General features: G+C 45.5%; 1 protein-coding gene and 1 non-coding gene across 2 annotated transcripts; one reads left to right on the top strand and one right to left on the bottom strand.

Annotated features, from left to right (window-relative positions):
• Positions 1 to 2896: 2896 nt before the first annotated feature.
• On the bottom strand, positions 2897 to 10837 carry ZNF304 (zinc finger protein 304). The gene is made up of 3 exons (XM_033127715.1): positions 10401 to 10837; positions 8146 to 8272; positions 2897 to 6338 (listed from the first exon to the last, which is right to left on the bottom strand). Exons 1-3 carry the CDS (start codon positions 10431 to 10433, stop codon positions 4516 to 4518), a joined length of 1983 nt encoding a protein of 660 aa, XP_032983606.1. The 5' UTR covers positions 10434 to 10837; the 3' UTR covers positions 2897 to 4515.
• LOC117035653 (U6 spliceosomal RNA) lies at positions 9668 to 9774 on the top strand. Its single transcript, XR_004425225.1, has one exon. It is a non-coding gene; the product is annotated as a U6 spliceosomal RNA (small nuclear RNA).
• Positions 10838 to 24500: the final 13663 nt, after the last annotated feature.

Here is a 24500-nt window from a genome sequence, read left to right as displayed (position 1 = left end):
ATTATTTTTAATAGTCAGCAACATTGTGCATTAACAGCTCAGAGGGTGAGGTAAAGATGATATTTAAAAAGAGTTGTAAGAAAGGTAAACATAAATAGAAAAGCTGTAATGTTGTGTATTTACTGATCTACAAATGTTCAAAGAGCAAATGCTACAGGGTTTCAGGAACAATGGTAGGCACATGGCACACATCAGGCATAGGACTGTCAGCTGTTCTGTGTATATAGCACATGTCCTGTATCCTGTATTGACACTGTCGGGATGCCCCAATGATCCTGTATCTAGCTTTTTACAACACATTACAAAAAGTCAGTAGTTAGAGCTTTTTTCTCTCACTGAATTTGGCAATTAAATAATTTAATGGCAAAACTAGCTCAAAAACATATCTGCATAAATAACCTTCTGGGCAATACTTTATGGTCTCTCCTATAGGTTTGGTTGAGAAAGAACAAAAGGGGCGGCTAACAACTAAGTGGTTGTTTTTCACATTCAGGAAAGGAAAAGACTGTACTTTGGCCAAATTCCAAAGTCATAAACAAGCAACCAAGATTTATGAGAGAGAACTGAGGATGACCTCTGAAAGTCAGCTCAGTCAACAACAGCCTCATCCCAGTAACTCAGCTTCTGAAAATTAGCACATCATTGATAGACCCAAACTTCTAAAATTCAGCCAATCAGTGTTCAGGCCCCAGTCCCAAAAGACAGCCAATCAGTTATAGACCCGGGTTCCCAGGCAAAACCACACACCACCAAATATACTATGGGTAAAAGAAGAAATTATAAGGGAAATTTAAAAAACATAAATATTTTGAACTAGATGAAAATAAAAATGTTACCTATAAAAATGAATGTGACACAGCTAAATTAAATGATTAGAGGGAAATATACAGCTTTAAACTTAGTACAAAAGAAGAAAGATGTCAATAACCTAAGCTTCCATGTTAAGAAACCTGGAAAATAAGACCAAACTAGCCCCAAAGCAAGGATAAGACAGGACGTAATAAAGATTAGAACAAAACTCAATGAACTAGGAAACAGAAAAACACTTTTAAAAATCAATGAAACAAAAAATTTTTCTTTCAAAAGATCAATAAAATTGACACAACTTTAGGTAGGCTGACAAAAGTAGACAATACATTAGCATAATCAGGAATGAAGACAGTGCTGACCCTACAGAAATTATAAGTACCATAAGGAAATATTATAAACAATCTTTATCCTCCCAAATTAGACAATTTAGTTGAGATGGACAAATTTCTAGAAAGACACCAATTATCAAAACTGACATAACTAGAAAATCTATAGAGAACTATGCTAAATTTTTATTGAAAATCTTCCTACAAAAAAATTCCAGGCTTAGGTGCCTTCACTAAGGAATTCTAGCAAATATTTAAAGAAGCAATGTCATTAATCCCTCAAAAACTCTTCCAAAAAATAAGGGACACACTTCCCAACTTATTCTGTGAGGTCAAAATTACTCTGATAGCAAAGTCAAAGATATCACAAGAAATCTATAAAGCCATTATCCTTCATCAATGCAGATGCAAAACACATTAACAAAGTATCAGAAAAATGATTCAGCAACATATACAAAGTAGGATTTGTCCCAGGAAATGTAAGATTAGTTTAACATCGGAGTAACAAACCATACCCTCACAATTATTACCTCAACAGATGGAAAAATTGCAACAGAGTCTAGAAAAAGATCCACAACTATACAGTCAACTGATCTTTGAAAAAGAAACAAAGGCAATTTAATGGAGAAAGGATAGTCTTTTCAAAAAATGGTGCTGGAACTGATGGACATCCTCATGTTTAAAAAAATGATACAGACATAGACCTCATACCTTTCACAAATATTTTCTGAAAAGGGATAATAGACCTAAATGCAAAATACAAAACTATAAAATACTTAGAAAATAATAGGAGAAAATGTAGGTGACATTGTATTTGGCAATGACTCTTTAGATACACCACCAAAAACACAATCCATGAGATAAAAACTGCATAGTTTAGAGTTGATTAAAATTAAAAACTTAGGCTCTGCAAAAGACACTGTTAAAATACGAAAAGATACTCATCATATGTTATTAGGGAACTGCAAATTAAAGCAACAATGACATCCCACTACATACCTATTTGAATGGCTAAAATCCAAAATACTGACACAACCAAATGCTGATAAGAACGTGGAGCAACAGGAACAAACATTCATTGCCAGCGGAAATGCAAAATGGTACAGCCACTTGGAAGACAGTTTATAACAAAACTAAACAAAACATAATTTACTATATGATCCAGCAACTTGTTTGGCTTGAATCCAAACAAGTTGAAAACTTATGCCCACATGAAACCTACAAACAAATGTACATTGTGGGTTTATTCATAATCACCAAAACTTGGAAGCAACCAAGATGTCCTTCAGTAGGTGAATGCATAAACCATTGTACATTCAGTGATAACTTGTACACGAATCTTCACAGCAGCTTTATTTGCAATAGCCAAAAACTGGAAACCCAAATATCCACTGACAGCTGAATGGATGAAAAAAAAAGTTGTGGAATAGTCATACAATGGAATAATACTCAGCAATACACATAAATAAATATCGATGCATGCAACACAGTGGATTAATCTCAAAATAATCATGGTTAGTGAAAAAGGCCAGAATCCCCACTCCCCAGAAAGTATATACCACATGATTCCGTTTACAGAAAATTCTAGAAAATGCTTGCTGTTGCTTGTGAATTGTGGGAAAGGGGTCTAGAAAGGACTGAGGAAAGGATTATAAAGGGACACAAGGAACACAAGGAATCTTTTGGTTATGTCAGTCACATTCATTACCTTGCGTGTGTGATGGTTTCTCAGATACATACACATGCTGAAACATAACACATTTTACACTTTACATACGTGCAGTTTATTTCATGTCAATCATACCTCAAAAAAGCTGTTAAGAACTAAACGTTCCCCTCAAAATCCATATTTATCATCCCTCTTGGAACATGACTCCTGCCAATTATTTTGGTTCTACCATATCCCTCTCCCCACAATTTAGGAGGGTGAGCCCTGCCTCAAAGTCAGCAAAAACTGGAGAGCAATGAAGTCCCTCTCCACTTCATACATGAGGAATGCTGGCTGGGTCAGAGAAGTCATATCCTGGATCTTTCTTTTGTCAGTGCGGTGGTTCCTGCCTGTGCGGCGATGGCCATAATGTCAGCAGCCCAGGGAGGTAGAAGAATCTACCTTAGTTACTCTGACGGGGGCCTTAGCCACAGGAGATACAAACATCTGAAGGTCCTAAGAATTTCTGTACTCATTCCACTCAGCCAAAATCACACGAACATTTACAGATGCCTCCTCTAGAAGATACATCTCCTCTCATTGGCCAGTCATCCCCACTATATTATCTCAGTGTTTTTGGACAAATTATGATTCCCACCCAGTCCTGTAGGCTTTCCAAACAATGACACCAGCCTATGGGATTCTGGACATCAGAGACAGGATGCTGTATAGGTCCAAGAGATAGAAATTCCTTAAAAGTGCTGTGGAATAGGGGACATTCCTGAGTTTCAAGGAATCCAATTTATGTTGCTTCCAGAAGCATTGGAGATTTTGACACCAGCTATGCCCTTCTCAGAATGAACTTGGCTCACAGGAAATCCTGACTTCCAGGCCCCAGGATTAGGCACACAGAGCTCGTCAGTCTTTTCTAGAAAGCTTTGGGCAGCAATGTAAACGAGGCCAAACTAGACTTTTCTGCCATCCTGCTGTCCCTTCTGAGGCACATAAAGTAGGTGCCAACAAAAGGTATTATTCCTTTCATGTTGGCAGGACCCAATTTATTTTCAATCCATTCTACACAGTGAACAGTCCACTCCCCAAAGTAAAGACTGCCACCATAGGCCTTTCTCACTGCACAAACCAGAGCAGCATGGGGCAGGCAGTTCCAAAGTTGGGTGATATGGAAGCAGGACGAATAAGTCATGACTCTCGTGTTTACAGTCAACATTGTCCATGAAGAAGGAAAATCTTGTCTGGAAATCCCCAACACACTCCAGCTCAGATCCTTTTGGCCTGTCATGGGGGAGGAAATGAGGACCTTCAGTGAGCTCAGAACACTCATGATTCCCTCCAGGGAATGAGAGAGAGAGTGCAGGAGGGTCGCCTTCCCTGAGCATACTGGAGTGACTGACACACACTGTGGGACCCTGACAACTGGCAGCAATGAGATGGCTTCTGCCGAGGCACTGGCATTGATGTAACTCTGTCAAGGTCCCTGAACAGTTTTACAAAGTGCAACATACCTCCTGAAAGCTTCCCACCTACGTGTTACTTATTGGGAATGTCCCCAGGATAGATACATGAATGTACAAGGTTAACCTGCTGGCTGATGCCTCCCTCACAAAAGGTACTCACAGAGCTTTCCTTGAGTGTGAATCCTATGATGTTGAACAAGGACACAGCAGGTTTTCTGCATTCACATAGCCTTTCTTTAATGTGAACTTTCTGGTACTAAACAAGTTTAAGAGATGCAGCTAAAGGGCCACCAAAACTGTTGCATTCCTTAGGCCTTTCTCCAGTGTGAACTTTCTGGTGCCGAACAAGATGGGAGCTCCTGCTATAGGCTTTCCCACATTTGCTGCACACATAAGGCTTTTCTCCAGTGTGAACCCTCTGGTGTAGAATGAGGCTGGAGTTGCGGCTAAAGAATTTCCCACATTCACTGCACTCATAAGGTCTTGCACCAGTGTGAACTTTCTTGTGTTGAACAAGGTGGGAGCTACTAATGTAGGCTTTTCCACACTCACTGCACATGTAAGGCCTTGCTCCGGTGTGAACTCTCTGGTGTAGAATGAGGCTGGAGTTGTGGCTGAAGCATTTCCCACACTCACTGCATTCATAAGGCTTTGCTCCAGTGTGGATTCTCTGGTGCACAATTAGGTTGGAGCTATGGCTAAAGAATTTTCCACACTCACTACACTCATAAGGCCTCTCTCCTGTGTGGATTTTCTGGTGCTGCACAAGTGTGTCCTTGCGGCTGAAAGCTTTTCCACACTCGCTGCATTCATAAGGCCTTGCTCCTGTGTGAATTATCTGGTGCTGAACAAGTGTATCTTTACAGCTGAAAGCCTTCCCACACTTGCTGCACACATAAGACCTTGCTCCTGTGTGGACTCTCCGATGTTTAATTAGGCTGGAGTTATGGCTAAAGAATTTCCCACATTCAATGCATTCGTAAGGCCTTGCCCCAGTGTGAATCCTCCAGTGCTCAATCAGGTGAGAGCTTTGGCTAAAGAATTTCCCACACTCAGTGCACTCGTATGGCCGCTCTCCAGTGTGAAACCTCTGGTGCTGCACAAGTGTGTCTTTACGGCTGAAGGCCTTCCCACACTCACCGCACTTGTAAGGCCTCTCTCCAGTGTGGATTCTCTGGTGCTGGACAAGGTGGGAGCTTCTACTGTAGGCTTTCCCACACTCACTGCAGTCATAAGACCTCTCTCCCGTGTGGACTCTCTGGTGTTGCACAAGTGTGTCTTTGCGGCTGAAGGCCTTGCCACATTCACTGCACGTATAATGTCTTTTCCCAGTGTGAAATTTCTGGTGCATTTTCAGGTGGGACAGGTGAATGAAGGCCTTTCCACACTCCTTACATGCATGTGGAGTTTCTCCATTGTGAATTTTTCGGTGATGTATGACAGCCGATTTCTCCTTGGACATATTTCCACACGGTAGGCATCTAAAGGGTCTCACTTTAGTATGAGTTATTTGTTTGTCAAGAAGAGTGAAGGTGTTCAGGAAGGCTTTCCCATGGTCACTGCAATTGAAGAGCATCTGTCCATCATGATCCTCCTGGTGTCGCCCGAGGCTGGAGCTGTGTGGGAAGGACTCCATGAACTCTGTCCTTTTGCCTGGACTCATCCCGCAGTGAGTGGGCTGGTGCTGGAAGAGGCCAGAACTGTCCAACAAGTCCATCCCTTCCTCCCTGCAAGTACAGGGCCTCCCTAACATGTGGACTGCACAGCTCTTCACAAATGAGGCCCCACCTTCATCACCGTTGAAGGGGTTCTCTCCACTATATCGCTTCTGGTGCTGGTCAAAGTTTGCACCAAACAACAATCCTCTCCCACATGGGTCACATGTGTACAGTTTCTGCACAGGGTGTAAACTCTGGTGTTCAGCCAGGTGCAAAACGTCCTTCAGGAGTGGCTCACACATCTCACATGGGTGCACTTTCTGGATAAATGGACCTGATTCAGGAGTCCTGACCTGTGACACTCCTACGGAAATGCTCTGCTCAGAATGGGAGCCCTCATGGGCTGCTCCACGCCAGCAATCTGAAAGCAAAGAAATGCTGGTGAAGTGCAGGTTGACTTTGGTGGGAAGCAGCAGCCCCATCACATATGTGTGTGACACACCAAGGAATGAGCCTGCTGGCTTGTGGGCAGGACGAGGGAGCCAGGATGGGGGTGAGAAAGGGCCCACTGTCAGTCCTGGCCCTCTGAATACCACAGAACAGAGGGACTCCAATGACAGTTAAAGACACTATGATGGTGTACAGCATAGAAGTAGAGGTGAGGTCTCCAACTCTTCTCCAAAAGAGTTTCAGCAGGGCCTCAGCTGCTGGTGGCAGGTGAGCTCTGTGCAGAAAGCTCTGTCCAGGCCAAGGGAAATCTGACTGCAGGGAGGTAGCTGGTTCTTCACGATGATTCAAAGATGTGTGCACAGCTCATGACACATTAGAGGGAGCGGAGAGAATGAATGACACACAAAGGCCAGAGAAGTGGGGAAACAGCCAAGGGACAGAAGCCACAAGATCAATGAAAAGTGGACAAAGTGCCAAGAGTGGGGAAGGAAAGGGAGAAATGAGGTCTTGCTATTGGCCTTGACAAGAAAACATTGGTGCATGCAGAGCAGCTTGAAGGTACAATCTGAACACAGTCCTAACATGACACTGTCTCCAGCTCCTGTTCTACTGGGCTAGGCCCTCTCGGTATCTCTCTCACTGTGATGGCAGTCAGGCACCCAGGGCTTTCTGACCCTCTCCAACTGCACAACTACAGGGGATCTGGCAGATGGAAATGGTGAAGAAAACACGGGGATAGATGAATGGCCCAGGTAACTATCCCCTCAGAGAAGAAAACAAAATGTTAAAAAACAACAACCTCACAGGGGGATTTGGCAAAACAGCCCTGTGACCTCTGCAAGTAGTGACCATGTCAGTACCTGCAATTCCTGGCATAGTCAGGCCCCAGAAAATGTCAGCTAGAGAATGATGGCAAAACCTGGGACACAGAGGTGCCATGGAGCTGGACGTTCACCTGGATGGGGAGTGCCCACGCCATGTAGAATCTGTTGAGCAAACTGAAAAGGCCCTGAGCCCCTAACCTGTTTGTTCATGGCTCTGAGCAGCAGGTGTTAGGACTGCTCAGCGAGGCAGGGGACGCTGCACATAGCCCAGGCCTGGCACCCATAACCAAAGAAGGGGGAGAGAAGACTCACTGATCTGGCTGGACACAAAGAGCTGCTCCTAGGGAACAGGGGAGTAACCAACCCACAAGGACACTGGAGTGGGTGTGAGGATCTGTGGAAGGTAGCCTCGAAGACGGCCTGAAGAATGCCTACCAACTGGTATTCATGCCCTTACATCAGCCTTGATTATAGACTAGACTGATTAACCCATTTCTAAGAAACAGAACATGGCGAACATATTGGGATGTTACTTTCAAGGTCAGGTGAGAAAAAGACCAGCTTCCATCCTGGGTATTCTGTCCTGCTCTTTTGCTCAGAGGGAAGGCATCTTCCATGCTACGAGATACACTACAGAAAGGCTACCGTGACAAGGAACTGAGAGAGGGCTTTGGCTAACAGCCAGCGAGGAACTAATGCTCACAGTTCAACAAACCGAAAGAAACTATATCCTGCCAACAGCCACACAAGTGAGTTTCTAAGTGGACTCTTCCTGAAACTGGCTTTCAGGAAATGAGAACATGGCTCTAGCTGACAGCTTGACTGAAACCTCACAAAAGACCCTGAGCCAAAAGCTGTGACCAGATTCCTGATGCACCAAATGTGAGACAATGAATTTTTATTGTTTTAAGCCACTAAATTTTGGGAAATTTGTCAACTAAAACAGGGACTTACCCAGTGAGGCCACAAGCGCAAAGTTCTCCAGCATCACATCACGATACAGGCATCTCTGAGCCTCCTCAAGGAGCTCCCACTCCTCCCGGGAGAAGTACACGAACACGTCCTCGAAGGTCACACAGCCCTGCCATGATGGGGACAGTTGAGCCCACAGGCAACAGGACCCCCCAGTCTATCTGCTCACATACCCAACCTCTGGTCCCTCTCCTCCCAGCCTCCCAACTCAGAGGAGATACCAGGCCTCTGATCATTGTGTCCAGCCCGGAACAGAACTGGGCAGACAGATGATCTGTAAGTTATGGGTCTGGCGGGAAGGGCCCAGAACACCTTGCTGCCAGCCAGTTCTCCTGATGCCATCCAAACCATGCCTCCAAGACACAACTTTAAGGCTGTCAGTTCACACTCCTCCCAACATGTCCATCACCCTTTGAACAACACCTTTGTCACATGTGGGACCCCACTACCACTGACCACATTATATGCACCTCCAGTGCATCCCACCCCCATGCCACCCTGCACATGGTGTCCAGGAAATGCCCTTATGTCTTTGTGACAGGTACCACTGCCACCCAGGTGCTTAAGCAAGAGACCAAGTCCTTAGTCGTAAGTTTTGACTTTCTTGTTATTAACGGCACTACCACTATCTGAAGATAATCCCGCCTAAATTTAACCCACAGCTCGGCCCCACTCCCCACACTGGCTGCCACCTCTGAACTTCTCCAACCAGAACTTAAAATCCTATGTCCAGCACGATTCCTCAACTAAGGGGGTCTTTGGGATTTCTTAAACTAAACACGTCGAAAGCCTAAGTCTCGATGTAACCACTGAAAAATTACTCCTGCCACCAACTTCTCTATCTCAGCTGCTGGCATGTCTTATTGTTCTACCAACTAAAGCGAAAAAACCACCCTGGGGTCACCCATGACTCTTCGTTTTCTCTTGTTTACCCTTCACATTGGAAAACCCCGTCACTTTACTTATAAGATCCTAAATCCACCAAATTCTCTCACTTCCCCAGCCACCCCTCTGGCTGGCCACTGTCAACATTCGTAGCTCCTCCCTCATGCCCATCCTGTTCACAACCAAACAGCAGGCAGATGGAGCCTATTAAGATCTGGGTCAGACTATCTCTTTTCTGCTCCAAATCTTCCATGTCATTCACCATCCTCAGAAGAGGCCCGTCTCCTCAGCCTGCCATTCCTGCCTGACTCCTAGCCCTGTTCCCAATAGACATAATTCAGACATGAGGTTCCTTGAGGATCCCCAGCTCAATCTTACCTCCAAGCATTTGCACATGCTGTTCCTGGGACTAACACACCCTTCCAGTCCTCATCCTATTGGCTGTCCAAGTGGGAACCTCTCTATGTAACTTCTGGACTAGATTCAGGATGCTGGACTAAAAATGACCCCCCCCAAACCCCCCAGACTCAAGTGCAGACAGAAGGACAAGTGAAGAGTCCCAGATTATTGCTATGTCTCATCAGAAAATCTGGTTGGCCCTACTTTAAAAACTATACAAGTGCTTGCTTTGACAGCACATATACTAAAATTGGAATGATACAGAGAAGATTAGTATGGCCCCTGCACAAGGATGACACGCAAGTTCGTGAAGCCTTCCATATTTTTTTATGTCAATTTTCCCTCAGTAAAGCTGAAACAAACTAACACACACACACACACACACACCCATAAACTTCTCTAACATCTACTGCCACCACTCTAGTCCACCCACCACCATACCTACTTAGACTACTGGAGTAGACTCCATCTTAGTCTCCCTGCCCACCCCCTAACCCCCAGCCCCGCCCCCCAATTTTTCCACTCTGCAGCCACAGGGAGCCTGTTAACGCCTAAGTCAGATCACCTCCCTCCTTTGTTCCAAACCTCCCATGGCTCCCACCACCATCAGAACACAGGCCCAGCTCCTCAGGCTGCCACTCCAGGACTGACCCCTGACCTCCTGCTCCCTGTTCTCACCAGACATAACAGAGACCCGCGGTTCCCGAAACACTCCTGACTCATTCTCACCTCCAAGCATTTGTACCAGCTGGCTCCCGTGCCTTGGAAACCCTTGCACACCTCATCCCATCGACACTGGGAATGAGCACCTCGCAATACATCCGCCGAAGTGTCCGCCCTCCATGGCCTTTATACTTGAGAGGAGGGAGCGATGAGGGCGAAGTGATGATGGTCCTAGAACACACCACCCACTAGATCCGTGTCAGTGAGGGCTTATGGGACCCTCCACTCACCAGAGCCCGGTCCATCAGCGCCGCGGCCGCCATGGGGTCCCGAGAGCAGACCTGAGACTCAGCCGAAACCCCACACTTCCACAGGGCCGGGTGACCTTGGGCTGACCGTCGCACGGTGCGTCCGTCCCCCGGTTAAAAACGCGCACAGGTCTCAGGGTGACGCCTCTGGGGGCGGACAAGGACAGGACGCCAGCGCGAAGGCCTCGAAAAGAGCGCAGCCCGGGCGGACACCTCGGCGCAGGGCCACCCGTCCCCGGACGGGGACCATGGGTCGTAACAAAGGCGTGGAGGGGCGTCCTTTCCTTTACCGTCTTTTCCGGCCGGATTCCGAAGGGCCGCGCGGGAAGCGGACCCCGCCCAGCTTTTGGAGCCTCCACAGCCAGAGCGGACTGCCTGACAGGCCTGGCACAAGAAAAAGACGTCAGGACGACGGCACCGGAAGCAGGAAACGCCCATTTTCCGGGCAGCCATTGACGCAACGTTGAGGCGCCGGGAAGAGACTTCTGGGTAATGCAGTTTATGCACTGCATCCACGCCCACCGTGTGTACTTTTCCGGCTGTCCATGACAACAGCGCGAAGGCCAATAGTAGGGAAAGTTGGGGAAATGACGTCCTGGAAGGCTAATGGCATCTTAAAGGAGACGCACCCAGATTTCCGTGGTCACCTGGGACAATGCCACGTCCTCAGGGGTCTCCAGCAGGTGATCCATACTAAAGCTGCTTCACGTATCTCAGCTTTGGGGCCTGATATTTTAAATTGAACAATGAATATACCTCACTCGTAGGGTATTTTTGTAGTGTTAACATTAAACGTTTCTCGAATGCACTGACTCCCAAATTTGGGTCCTTGATTTGGCAGTATCAGCATCATTTGTGAACTCAGAATGCACCTCCTCCGGGAGGCCTCTGTGACCAGCCCCTCAGGTGGGCCACCACAGTCCCCAGGCCCTAGCTTCAAATCTCCCCCTACTGGATTTTCACTTTCTCAAATGCCCAGGATCACTCCCACACACGCACCATTGCTCAAGATGTTCTCTCTGCCTAGAAGTCCAGGTGTAGGGCTAACTTCTATTGTATCAGGTTTAAGTTATATGCCATAGTAGGGCTTGTGATTGGAAGGGGGAAAGAGGAGCTCAGGGTGATCCAGGAGGTCAGGCCATGGTGTTTTTAGTAGCTGATCTGGCAATCACCTGTAAACTCTGGGAATCTCTTGTTGAATATAAACAAGTTCACAGAACACCGACCTCAGTCAAAGCCACTCAGTGACCATGATTGAGTGAGACGAAGACAAAATTACCCTATCATTGTGTCTGAGCACAGACTAAAACAAGAACCCTGTGCAAACAGAAATGACCACATAGCCCCCTTCTCCTGGGTAACATAAGTGACAGCTACGTCTTCTATCACCTGCTGCTTTAGTGCAGCTTCCTTCCCCTGCCTTGTAGGTAGCAAATTTCAGGATATCTGATCATAGAATCAACCCCACATCTCAACAGCATCCACTTCAGACCAAAGCTATATTTCCTTAAACTCTCCTCCAAATAACTGAACACTAAGCCGAGCCTAGAAAACGTCCTTTCTATCATCCTCTTACTGAGCACCCTGCACTTCCAACTGTGTTGTATCCCACATCACAATGTACCAACCTTACTGTTCCACAGGTCTCAGGTATGTTGCTGGTGCTTGAGGGCACTGGTACCACATACCTGCAGACTGAAACACTCCCCTAAATTCTAGACTTATACGTCCAACTACATAGTTTCCTCTTGGATGTCTGATGGACATTTCAAATTTACTGAGTACAAAACACAATTCCTCATCTATCCCTGCCCCAGTAAATCTCACTACAGCCATGGTGGCCGTCATCTGGCGTGTGCAACAGACCATGATATTGTCAGTCTCTGTTACCTTTGCTGGAGATGTTCTACAACTCTGATTCTGCCTGGGGATCTGTAAGGAATAGAATATATGAAGGTCTGCCTGGGAACATTTGGGGATGTAAACTCTCACAGTGGCTGGGATACGTGCATGGCCTTGGAAGGATTGGCTACCCTCCCAAGGACCAAGAAAACAACAGGATGAGGAGCCTGGCCTTCGCCTTAGCGCAGCTGGGCCAAGCTCCGATACATCTAATCTCGTACCAAGGACTGGCCCCGGCTCCTAGCCAGATCCGAGACAGTTCCTTGTGTTGTTAACACGTATGCTTATTGGCTCCTTGCCACTGTTGTTAGCGAGGTCCTCAAAACCCCAGAAAACTGAGGCAGGCACGGTTGTTCCCCTGGCCGCCTCTGCTACTGCAAGGTATTTCGCCTATACTGATGAAAGGCCATTACTTCTTCTGCGACTCTAATTGACTGGGATTTCACCCGCACTGATGAAGGGCCAGTGGTGTTTCTGCACATGATGTTTCGCCTGTGCTGATGAATGACCGATGCTGTTTCTGCGACTCTAATTGACTGGGCCCTGGTGGTATGATGAATTGCCTCCTTGCTTGTTAGTGGTATGATGATATATTCCCCTAATCTCTGTCTTGTTTTACTTTACTTTCACTTTGTAATAAAACTCTTTAACCCCTTCATCCCGGCTTGTGGTGGTGTGTCTTGCGTATCAGGCCTTGAAATTAAGTCTGTGCACAGCAATCGATAATACTTATCGACACAGGATCACATATCCTTCAGGAGTCTTTGTATCAACCACTTGTCTGCCCTGCTTCCTGAGCTTTCATTCAATGTCCATCTTCCCATTTTACACACAAGAACACTGAACTCCAAGGTGACGTGGCTGGAGATGGGTATGGTGCAGACAGGCTGGAATCCCAAATCCAAGCTCTTAGCTCCTAATTCACTCTGCCCTCTCCACACCTGTCCTCACATTCCCCCATTTCCATCCTTCTTTCTCTGTACTTCTGGGGTCCCCAGACACATTTCTGTCAGTTACTTGACTGCACGGGCTTCATTTAATGTTCTCCACAGGAGACGAGCTCAAGGGCAGGGCCCACATCTCAGTCACCCCGGGTATCTCAGCTCCTCATGGTGTGCCATGTGAATGAAGGACAGGGTCACATCACTTGCCCCAACAGTGGCAAGGTCATAGTTGGCCCCTCTGACTGAACATGGAAGACCAGACAATGAGAAATGGGAGATGAGGGAACAAACCTGAGTCCTTCATCCTCTGGAGGGCATGTCATAACTGCTTTGGGACAAATGCAGGACCAAGTCTCTGAATCTGCTGTTATACTGAAGAGCTCCCAGGTGTGGAAAGAAATATCTTCTGCAGGAGAGGGTTTCTTTGATTTTTATGGACCCAGGAGCTCAGCTACAGGTATAGCCACAGCCACTGCGCAGATACGTTTTTCAAAAGAGTATAGAGGGGCCCTTGAGAGACAACTCTCACAAATAACAGAAAACTATACAGTTGTCATTAAAAAATTGTAATTATTTTGACTACTGACTCATTGAGAAATGAGTGCATAATGAAACATGGTAAAAGCACCACAGAATGCCTTCATCCACAATGGTGATTCAAAACTACGCCTGAGCTCATTGACGAGGCACTGAGGAAGGTTCACAGTGAGGGTGATTATTTTTATATTAAACAATGTGCTATATTTTTAAACATGAGGTAATAATGATCATGTCATATAGTTCAACATTTAGCCTCATAGACAATCCCAAAGGAGATATTCCAAAATGAACCGCCTGATGAGAGCACCAACAAAGTGAAACCCACACATACCTGCATGTCTTCAGCTCTCTCGTAATTCCAATCACTTTTCTTTATAGCAACACTTGACACATTCTCATAAGATTAAATACTGATATTGTCTATTCATTTGTTTTTTTAAAAGTTTCGCATGAACTTACCTTGAATGTGTGTTTTACTGTTTTAGCCCTAATTCAACGCCTAGAAAATTATTGAGGTGGACTTAGAAAAGACCCTCAAGAGATTTTAAAAAGTGAAAAATCAGCCAGAGGAAGGAATCAGGACTTGCTGGGAAGACTGCACAGCTTCATGATCATCTTCATGTATCAGAGAAAATAAATAAAAAGCACGCAGATCACGATGGAAAAATGACTGTGTTGGATGTTTAAACTGACATGAAAAAAGGGCTTGTTTTTTTTTGTGTTCATTTGTTTCTCTTAACAGTATCTTTTTAAATTATTTTTTTAAAATACAGTTGACATACAGTATTGTATTAGCTTCATATGTATTGCTTTTTTGTTGTTTTAATTGAAGCCCTCTCTCACCACTCTTATTCAACATAGTATTGGAAGTCCTAGCTATAGAAATCAAGCAAGACAAAGAAATAAAAGGCATTCAAGTTGGAAAGTAAAATTGTCATCATTTGCAAATGATATGATCTTATATATTGAAAATCCTAGAGACTCAACTAAAATACTATTGGATCTAATCAATGAATTCAGTAAAGTTGCAGGATATAAAAATCAATACACACAAATCAGTTGCATTTCTATACACTAGCCATGAACCATCTGCAAAATAAAGAAAACTATCCCATTCAAACAGCACCAAAAACCAATAAAATACCTAGAAATAAATTTAACCAAGGACGTGAAATACCTGTACACTGAAAACTACAAGACTGTTGAAAGAAATAGAAGAATACACAAACAAATGGAAGGACATCCTGCGTTCAAGGATTAGAAGAGTTAATATTGTTAAAATGTCCATGCTGCTCAAAGCCATCCATAGATTCAATGCAATCCCTATCACAATTCTAATGGCATTTTTCACAGGAATAGAAAAACAATCCTAAAATTTGTATGGAAGCACAAAAGATCCCAAATAGCCACAACAATCATGAGAAAGAACAAAACCAGAGGTATCACACTTACTGATTTCAAACTATCCTGCAAAGCTATAGTAATTAAAACAGTATGGTGCTGGCATAAAAAATAATAGATACACCAATCAAACAGAACAGAGAGTCAAGAATCAAAATCCATATAAATGCTCAAGTAATATTTGATAAGGGAGCCAAGAACGTCCAATAGGGAAATAGTCTCTTCAACAAATGGTGTTGGGAAAATATAACAACCACATGCAGAAAAAAGAAATTGAACGCCTATGTTATACCATTCACAAAAATTAACTTGATATGAATCAAAGCCTTAAACATAAGCCCTGATACCATAAAACTTCTAAAGAAAACACTGGGAAGAAGCTCCTCGACAATGATTTTTTGGATATGACACCAAAAGCACAAACAACAACAAAAAATCAACAAGTGGGACTACATGAAACTTAAAACCTTCTTCCCTGTAAAATAATTAACAAAATAAAAGGGCAACCTTTTTATTTAGGTTCTCCTAAATAACTACTCAATAACAACAACAAAAAAACCCCCAAACAATCGTTTAAAAAATGGGCAAAAGAACTAGACAATATTCCAAAGAAGATACCCGAACAGCCAACACGTACAAGGTGCTCAGCATCACTAATCATCATGGAAATGCAAATGAAACCCACACCAGGAGGCGGCTGGTTAGCTCAGTTGGTCAGAGCACATGCTCTTAACAAGGCTGCCGGTTCAATTTCCCCATGGGCCAGTGAGCTACGCCCTTCACAAATACCTTGAAGACAACAACTTAAGCTGAGCTGCTGGTGGGCAGCCAGAGGGCTCAGTTGGTTAGACGCATGCTCTTAACAAGGTTGCCGGTTCTACTCCCACAAGGGATGGTGGGCTGCACCCCTGCAACTAGCAATGGTGACTGGACGTGGAGCTGAGCTGCACCCTCCACAACTAAGATTGAAAGGACAACAACTTGACTTGGATGGAGCTGATGAGTCCTGGGAAAAACATGCTACTGTTCCCCAATAAAAAGTCCTGGAAATAAACACTGTTCCCCAATAAAGTCCTATTCCCCTTCCCCAATAAAAATCGTGAAAAAAAAAACAACCCAAAAAAACCCACCCACAATTTAAAAAAAAAAAGAAAGGAAGAACAATGTTGACAAGAAAGTAGAGAAAAGGGAATCCTTGTGTAAAACCGCTAGGATTGTAAACTGGTCCAGTCATTTTAGAGAACAGTATGGAGGTTCTTCAAAAAATTTAAAATAGAACTACCATATGATTCAGCAATCCCACTTCTGGGTATTTATCCAAAGGAAATGAAAACAGGTTGTTGAACAGATATATACAATCGCACGTTTATTATAGCACTGTTCACAACAGCCAAGATATGGCAACAACCAAAGTGTCCATCAATGGATGGATAAAAATGATACACACACACACACACACACACACACACAATTCAGCCAAGACAAAAAAGGAAATCCTGCCATTTGCAAAAACACAAATGGACCTTGAGAACATTATGCTGAGATAAGTCAGACAGAGAAAGACAAATACTATATGATCTCCCTTACATGTGGAATCTAAAAGAAAAAACCAAATCAAATTCAAAAAAACAAAAAGTGGAACAATGGTTACCAAAGGCTGGTGGGTAAGAAATGGAACAGATTGCTGTTTAAGGGTACATACTTGCAACTGATAGATAAGTATTTCCTGGAGATTTAATAAACAGTACAGATTACAGACAACAAAACTGTATTACAAACGTTCAACTTGGTAATAGACTAGATCGTAATTGTTCCCACTATCAGAAATGATAAATGTGCAACATGATAGAGGTGGTAGCTAACACTACAATGGCAATCATAGTGCAATATAAATGTATGAGATAAATATATAGTACGTCTTAAACGTTGTACACAGTGTTATATGTCAATTATATCTCAAAACAATACCAAATAAATTAACACTGAGGCCTCAAACGATCTTAAGAAAAATGTACAGTAAAATGTACCTATTCATAGGTGTGGACTTATCTCCTTAGATATGAAATAATCTTAGGCAACAAGACTTTTAGTATTCTCCTTTAAGTGCTTCACATTTATCACAAAGGCTTATGCTCCCCAATGGTTGAGATAGTGTTTTGTAATAAAGAAGGATTTCAATAAATATTTGCAGAGCTGTTCTCAAGTGTGCAGGTTACCTGATGCAGGAAGGCAGAGCGTGTACATTAAGTCAGGTGACGGGGACAAGGCCCCTTTACTTCAAACCCTACTCCTTTTCTGCCACCCAACAACAAAAAACAACGAATAACAAATTGTCATGGGTTTGTCAGGAAAACCCAAAAGAAGCCATGAATGCATTTCTTTTTGTTTCATCTACTTCCCTTCTTCCTCCTACTTTGTGTCTATTTTATGTTTTTTAAATATTCCTGTGATTGCTTGTCAGTGAATACCAAGGGTGGAGCCACAGGTGAAGGTTTTTATAATTGCACAACAATCACTGGCTCTCTTTTATAAATTCTCAGATGTAATGTCCTAGGCTGGGTCAATTTCCAGTATGACTCTGATGATTTGCCTCATAGTTTCTCATAGCAATAACACTTGCTGGGCTTCTCTTTGGTAAAATTCTCGAATGCCAAGTAAGATGTTTCCTCAGGCCAAAAGCTGTTCCTCAAAAAGTTACATTCTAAAGGTCTTTCCCTAGCATAAGTTCTCTGAATTTGACTGAGGTATGTCCACTCGTAGGCTTTCCCACATCCCTTATACTCACAGGGTTTCTCCTCCAACACACATACTTTGAGGCTGGGTGAGGGATGAACGAAAGCTGAAGGCGGGTCCGCATTCACTGTATTGACAGAGTTTCTCCCCAGTGTGATTCCTCACATGTTGAGTTAGGGAACAGCTGTCACAAAAGGCTCTCCAATATTCTTTACACTCAAAGGGTTTTTCTCCAGTGTGGATCCTATTACCCCAGGAAAAAACAGAAGGGTGAAGAAGCCCTTTCCACATTCACTGCACTCAGGGCTTCTCTCCTGTGAGAACCCACAGGTGATGAGTGGAAAAACAGCTGTCACAAAAGGCTTACCAACATACTCTGCACTCAGAGACTTTGTCTAGTGTGGGAAATAGCTCCGGCCTCTTGAGAAAGGCTTTCTCATGTTCACTGCAGTCAGGGATTCACTTCGGCACGATCTGCTAATGGCGTAACATGCCAACATTGGAATCCTTACCCGTGTTCTTTCCACATGTGCAGATCTTCCCCTACAGAGACCATGAAAGCATCACCTGGTCCATGTGAGTTCTGTTCGTGGAAAGCATGTCCTGGAGAGAGCAGACTATCATCTGTCCCCACACCAATGTGTTCAGAGCTCATCTTCCTTGGGAGACTCTCCTTGGCTTCCAGCAGTTTGGTTGTTCCCTGGCTTACCTCACCCGGGAGTCCCTTGAGACTCCGAGTCAACTGACCCTGCAGTGAGGCTCCCTGCCACAGGGCCAGCTGAGAGGAGAAAGGCTTTATGGTCTCAGGTCATGCTTTCTCGCCTAACATGAATCCAACACACACAACGGCCTATTAGTGATGCCAGCACAGAAAGACCTCCCCACACTCCGTGCTCATGTGTGGCTTCTCCCAGTCAGGGGCCTGGTGCTGGACAAATCCAGAGTTGGCCAGAAGTTATTTCGACCTACCCTGCAAGTGAAGGCGTTCTCTAACACACAGGATCTGCCACTCCTCACAAATGAGGCCTAGCCCTCTTCCCTTCTAAACAATTCTGCTCCCCCTGCTGCTTCTGCCTCTGATCAAGGCTTACACTGAACCGGAAGTCTCTCCTACATGAGTCACATGTTGCTGGATGGTCACTGCCAGACATTGGTCCCTGTGGCTAGGCAGGTGCAAAACTGTCTATCAAAACCGGGCTACCAGGCAGAGGAGTGAGCCTTTTGTGGGGAAGGGCCTGCCTCGCAAGTTCTCATCTGGGACACTTCCAGAAACACCCTGCTCAGAAGGTGCAGCCTCCTCCTCCTGTCCACACCAACAACCTGGAGAAAGAGAAATGCTGGTGAAGTACATGTTTAATGGGGGTGGGGGGGCAAATGGTGTTCCATAACAAACGTGTGTCTGACAAACCAGGAATTAGTCCCTGGGACTGTTGGCAGAACACGGGTGCTAGAATCAGGATGAGGAAGGGCTGCTGTGCACTGCGGGCCTTCACAGAATGGAGGACACATCACGGGGAGAGGGTCTGAGGACAAGGAACAGTGTAAGGAGAAGAGATATAGTCTCCCAACAAGGCATAGGCTCCTTGTGACAGGTGAATGCTGTGCCAAAGGGTGTGTCCAGGGCCAGAAAAATCTGTCTGAAACTGAATACTTAGTCTTCAAGGAAATTTTAACGAAATGTGCACACCTCATGACATGTTCATTGAAAGCCAATTCTGTAGAGCAGTGCATGGAGTACCAAGAAAGAAACAGATCAGATGTGGGAAGAGAAAGGTGGGGGACTAACCGGTACCTAAAGTCCGAGTACAAATGACAAGTGAGGAAAGCATCAAAAATGGGGAAGGAAACGTGAGATGAGGTTAGCCACTGATGTTGGCATCAAACACTACTAGTCAAAAGCACAGATCACTCGTATAATGCGAAGCCAGCCCTGACGTCACCACTGCACTCACCAGGGCCAGGCCTCCTCCAGGTCTTCTTTGTTATGGCTGGAGCTGTCTACCTTCTCAGGAACCCTGGGCTCCCCTCTGGCTCCATGTGGGTCACTCCATGGGACCTGGAAACTGCAAGTCCTAAGGGGAAAGAGCTGGTGAGTGGCCAACCATGACCCAGGGCAACTCTTTCCACAGAGAAGAAAATTAAATTTAAAAAAAGAATCATGGAAGAAACTCTTGCAGTAACAGCTCACTGTTTTTCACAAGGAGTAATCACGTCAATGCCTGCAATTCCTTGAATAGTTAGGCCTTGGGAAATGTCATTTGAAGGAAAGGGGCAGAACCTGGGAACAGAAAGGCCAGGAATTTGGATAGTCCTCCCAGCCAACATGTGGCCAGGACATCAGCAATCTGTTGAACAGACTGTAAGTCTCGTGACCCCAAATCCTTCATTTCAAAGCTTTGGATAGTAGATGTTGGGGCTGCTCAGGAAGAGAAGGCAGTAGAAGGCAGTGCCCACTGCCTGGCCCTGGTACCCACACCAACTACTCCAGGGAACCAAAAAGTTGTGCTGTGATAGAACCATGAGACACAGAGCTGCCTCTTGGGAAAAAAAGGAAGACTAAAACCTGGCCCAGGAAACTGGGAATCATACCCACCCCCCTGGAATCCATGCCCTCATTAAGCACCTCCAGCTGAGTTTGGGCTGGACCTAAAAACTCTTTCCTATTAATAAGAAACAGAATATGGCAAAAATGATGGGATGGTACTTTTGAGAATAAATTACAAAAATACTGGCTTCTATCTTGAATGCTGTCTCTTGCTCAAGTTCATGGGAATCAGCTGCCTTGTGGTGGGCTTTCAGAGAAGACAACATAGCAAGCAACTGAGGGAGGGCTCTGGCCAACAGCCAGCAAGGAAATGACAAATTAGCCCAATAGTCTGCTTGTGTACATGATCTTGAAGAGATTCATCTCCAGTTAAGCCTTCAGGTGAGACAGCAGCCCTGGACAGTTTGACAGCAAAGTCACAAAAGACCTTGAGCTAGAGGTACCCAAGTAGGATATGTCTGATTGTGACCCTCAAAAACCATGAAATAATAAATATCTGTCTTTTCAACCTACTAAATTTGGGGGAATTTGCTGTGTACCAACAGATAACTAAAACAGGGACTTACCCAGTGAGGACACAAGCGCAAAGTTCTCCAGCATCACATCACGATACAGGCATCTCTGAGCCTCCTCAAGGAGCTCCCACTCCTCCCTGGAGAAGTACACGAACACGTCCTCGAAGGTCACACAGCCCTGCCACGATGGGGACAGTTGAGCCCACAGGCAACAGGACCCCCCAGTCTATCTGCTCACATACTCAACCCCTGGTCCCTCTCCTCCCAGCCTACCTAACTCAGAGGAGACACCAGGCCTCTGATCACTATGTCCAGCCCCGAACAGAACCAGGCAGGTGGGCAGACAGATATTCTGTAAGTTATGGGTCTGGCAGGAAGAGCCCAGAGCACCTTGCTGCCAGTCAGTTCCCCTGGTGCCATCCAGACCGAGCCTCCAAGACACAACTTTAAGGCTGTCAGTTCACATTCCTCCCTGGTGTCCCTTCCTCCTGTCTCATTTCCAGTCTCCACTCTGCAGCCAGAAGGAACCCGCTGAATGAAATCTGTTAAATCATCTCCGTTCTCTGATCCAAACTTTCAGAAGGGGCGCTTAGCTCCTCGAGATACCATTCCAGGCCGGGCTTCTGCCCCACGCTGTTTCCATAAGATACAATAGAGATCCCGATCACTCCCAACTCAGTCTCACTTCCAACTCTTGTACATGCCTGTTCTCGTGACTAGGACACCCTTCCGAACGTTTTTCATCCGTGTAATCCTTGGCTTGTTCTCAGGACTCTAGTCCAGAACTGACCCCCTCCAGGGACTCCACGACAGAGAACCGAGAGATGGAAAGGTAGAGCCCTAGGACACCACCATCAGCTACCAGGGGGAGTGGTGACGATGAGGGTATGTGAGGGTGAGGCCGAGGGACCCTCCACTCACCTGCGCGGGATTCATCAGCGCTGCCGCCCACGCCTCTGTCACCCGGCCGAATGGGCTACGCGGAGCCCTGTGTGGCGTGTGACCAGGGAGGGTTCACCTCCTGCTTCGTGTCGCACTCTGAGCGTCGCTATAAGAGGGTGTAGAACCCTCACAAGGCCCAGGCCGCCACTTTCAGGTGTCGGGGCGCCGGATCGTTGAAGCCCTGGGCAAGCACGAGGCACCAGGGCGCCCGTCCCACAGTCGCGGACAGTCTCTGGGAGACAGAGCAGGCGCCAGAAGTCACAATCGCACAGGAGCAAGGACAGCCCCGCCACGTCACCCTCCTTTCGTGCTCCGCCCGAGTGGCCCCCTAGCGCTGCGCTCCCATCCACGTGGACCCGGTCCAACCAGCAACTGCGCGCTACGGGAAGTACTCCGGAGGCAAGGCCAGAAGTTCCGCCCCAAGGCGCAGGAAACGCCCCTCTCCCAGGCTTTCATTGGCCCAGAGCTCGGGCGGAAGCGTGAGGCATCTCCTTCTGGGTAATGAAGTGTATTCCGTTTGTGCGCATGTGCGGTTTCCCTTTTCCATATCAACCGACAGGCGGCGCTATTGGAACAGGCTGGGAAATAAAGTTCCAGGTTTCCAAACACAGGAGCGGTTCTGTCTTCCTCTTAAAACGCCCAAATTTCGATGGGCATGGAAGCAAAGCCTGTCCTCAGTTATGTAACCGCAGGGCCAGGGAATCTGTTAGAAATGCCAGCTCTGTGGCCCCACCCAGACCTAGTGAATCAGAAACGTTAGGGACTGGGTGCAGCATTCTGCTTTATGGAATCCTCTGGTAGCTCACTCAACCATGAGAACCATGGCGCTACTGTGACTTCAATGGGAAGTAGTAAGTCCCTCATGGGACTGCACATGAAAGTGCCTTTCACATAGTGCTCAATAAATTAATAACTACACTAATCCCCCCCATTAGTGGTTTTGCTTTCCACAGTGTTAGTTAACCGTGGTCACCTACAGTCTGAAAATATTAAATGGAAAAGTCCAGAAATAATTCATAAATTTTATATTGCACAGAGTTCTGAGTAGCATGTTGAAATCTCAACTTATCCTGCTCCGTCCCACTCGGGATGTGAATCATCCCTTTGTCCAGCATATCTGCACTGTATATGTATATGTCTGAATAGAAAAATACATAGTAGTGTTCGGTACTATCCTCCATTTCAAATATTCACTGGGGATCTTGGAAGTATCCCCCACAGATAAGGGGGACCACTGTTGTTAGCATTATCATCACAATGCTTTCATGTACACTGCTGTGGGAGGTGAAGTCCGGGCATCTCTGCAGGATTCTTGCCATTATTTATCAAAACAAACAAAAAAAAATGACTCACTCACTCAGCAGATAGTCGCACAAGTTTTGATTAAAAATTTCACATAAAAGCACACCCTTGGGGCCGTCTGGTGGCTCAGGCAGCTGGAGCTCCGTGCTCCTAACTCTGAAGGCTGCAGGTTCGATTTCCACATGGGCCAGTGGGCTCTCAACCAAAAGGTTGCCAGTTCGATTCCTCGAGTCCTACAAGGGATGGTGGGCAGCGCCCCCTGCAACTAAGACTGAACACGGCACCTTGAGCTGAGCTGCCACTGAGCTCCCAGATGGCTCAGTTGGTTGGAGCGCGTCCTCTCAACCAAAAGGTTGCTGGTTGGACTTCCACAGGGGATGGTGGGCTGTGCCCCCTGCAATTAACAATGGCAACTGGACCTGGAGCTGAGCTGTGCCCTCCACAACTAAGATTGAAAGGACAACTTGACTTGGAAAAAAAAGTCCTAGAAGTACACACGGTTCCCCAATAAAGTCCTGTTCCCCTTCCCCAATAAAATTAAAAAAAAAAAAAAGCACACATTTGTACTATTTGGCTTTAGTTATTTTTTAAACAGCACGGCAGGGTTTCTTAAACTACAGGTAGGCATGTTGCCCAAGAGATGCCTTATTGCAGGCCACACAGTTCAGATCTTGGGAACCTCAGGATTAACTGCTCTCAGGCCCAAATGTATAGTGGAGTTGACATAGCTTTACATTTGTGATACTAGTTCACAGTAACCAGGACCTCTCTTTTCCCCTCCTTCATCTCCTTCTGACCCTCAGGGGAGGTACAAATAAGTGATCATGAGATGGCACAGCCTGAAGCTCAGAGGCTTCAGGTCATCATGTCCTGTCCTCATCAAAACACCATCACAATAAGCCCATCACCTGAACTTGCAGCCCCCAAGGCAGCACTAAATCCTGGGAGGTGTAAAATCTAGAATCACTGAGGAGATCCCCAGAATGGTGCACAAATACAAGAACAATTAATACACAATTTCAGTCATTTCTGCCTATATTCAATTGGCTGCAACTCATTCACATGGTCCCAAATTAAGTGTAAGGAAAGCTGAGACATTGTTCTGCCAGGTGTCAAAAAAAAGAAAATAGGATTGGTAAGCATCCAGTCAGTTTATGTCACAATCCACCAATCTGGCCACCAGATGTATATTTTATTATTTATCCTATGTATTCTGTACTGTCACCCTTTTATTATTACAAGTCAAAACACCATTAGT

The sequence above is a fragment of the Rhinolophus ferrumequinum genome, chromosome 15 (assembly GCF_004115265.2).
Source record: "Rhinolophus ferrumequinum isolate MPI-CBG mRhiFer1 chromosome 15, mRhiFer1_v1.p, whole genome shotgun sequence".
Lineage (NCBI taxonomy): Eukaryota > Metazoa > Chordata > Mammalia > Chiroptera > Rhinolophidae > Rhinolophus > Rhinolophus ferrumequinum.
Note: the sequence above shows the minus strand (reverse complement) of the source record. Positions and strands in the feature narration are given on the sequence as shown.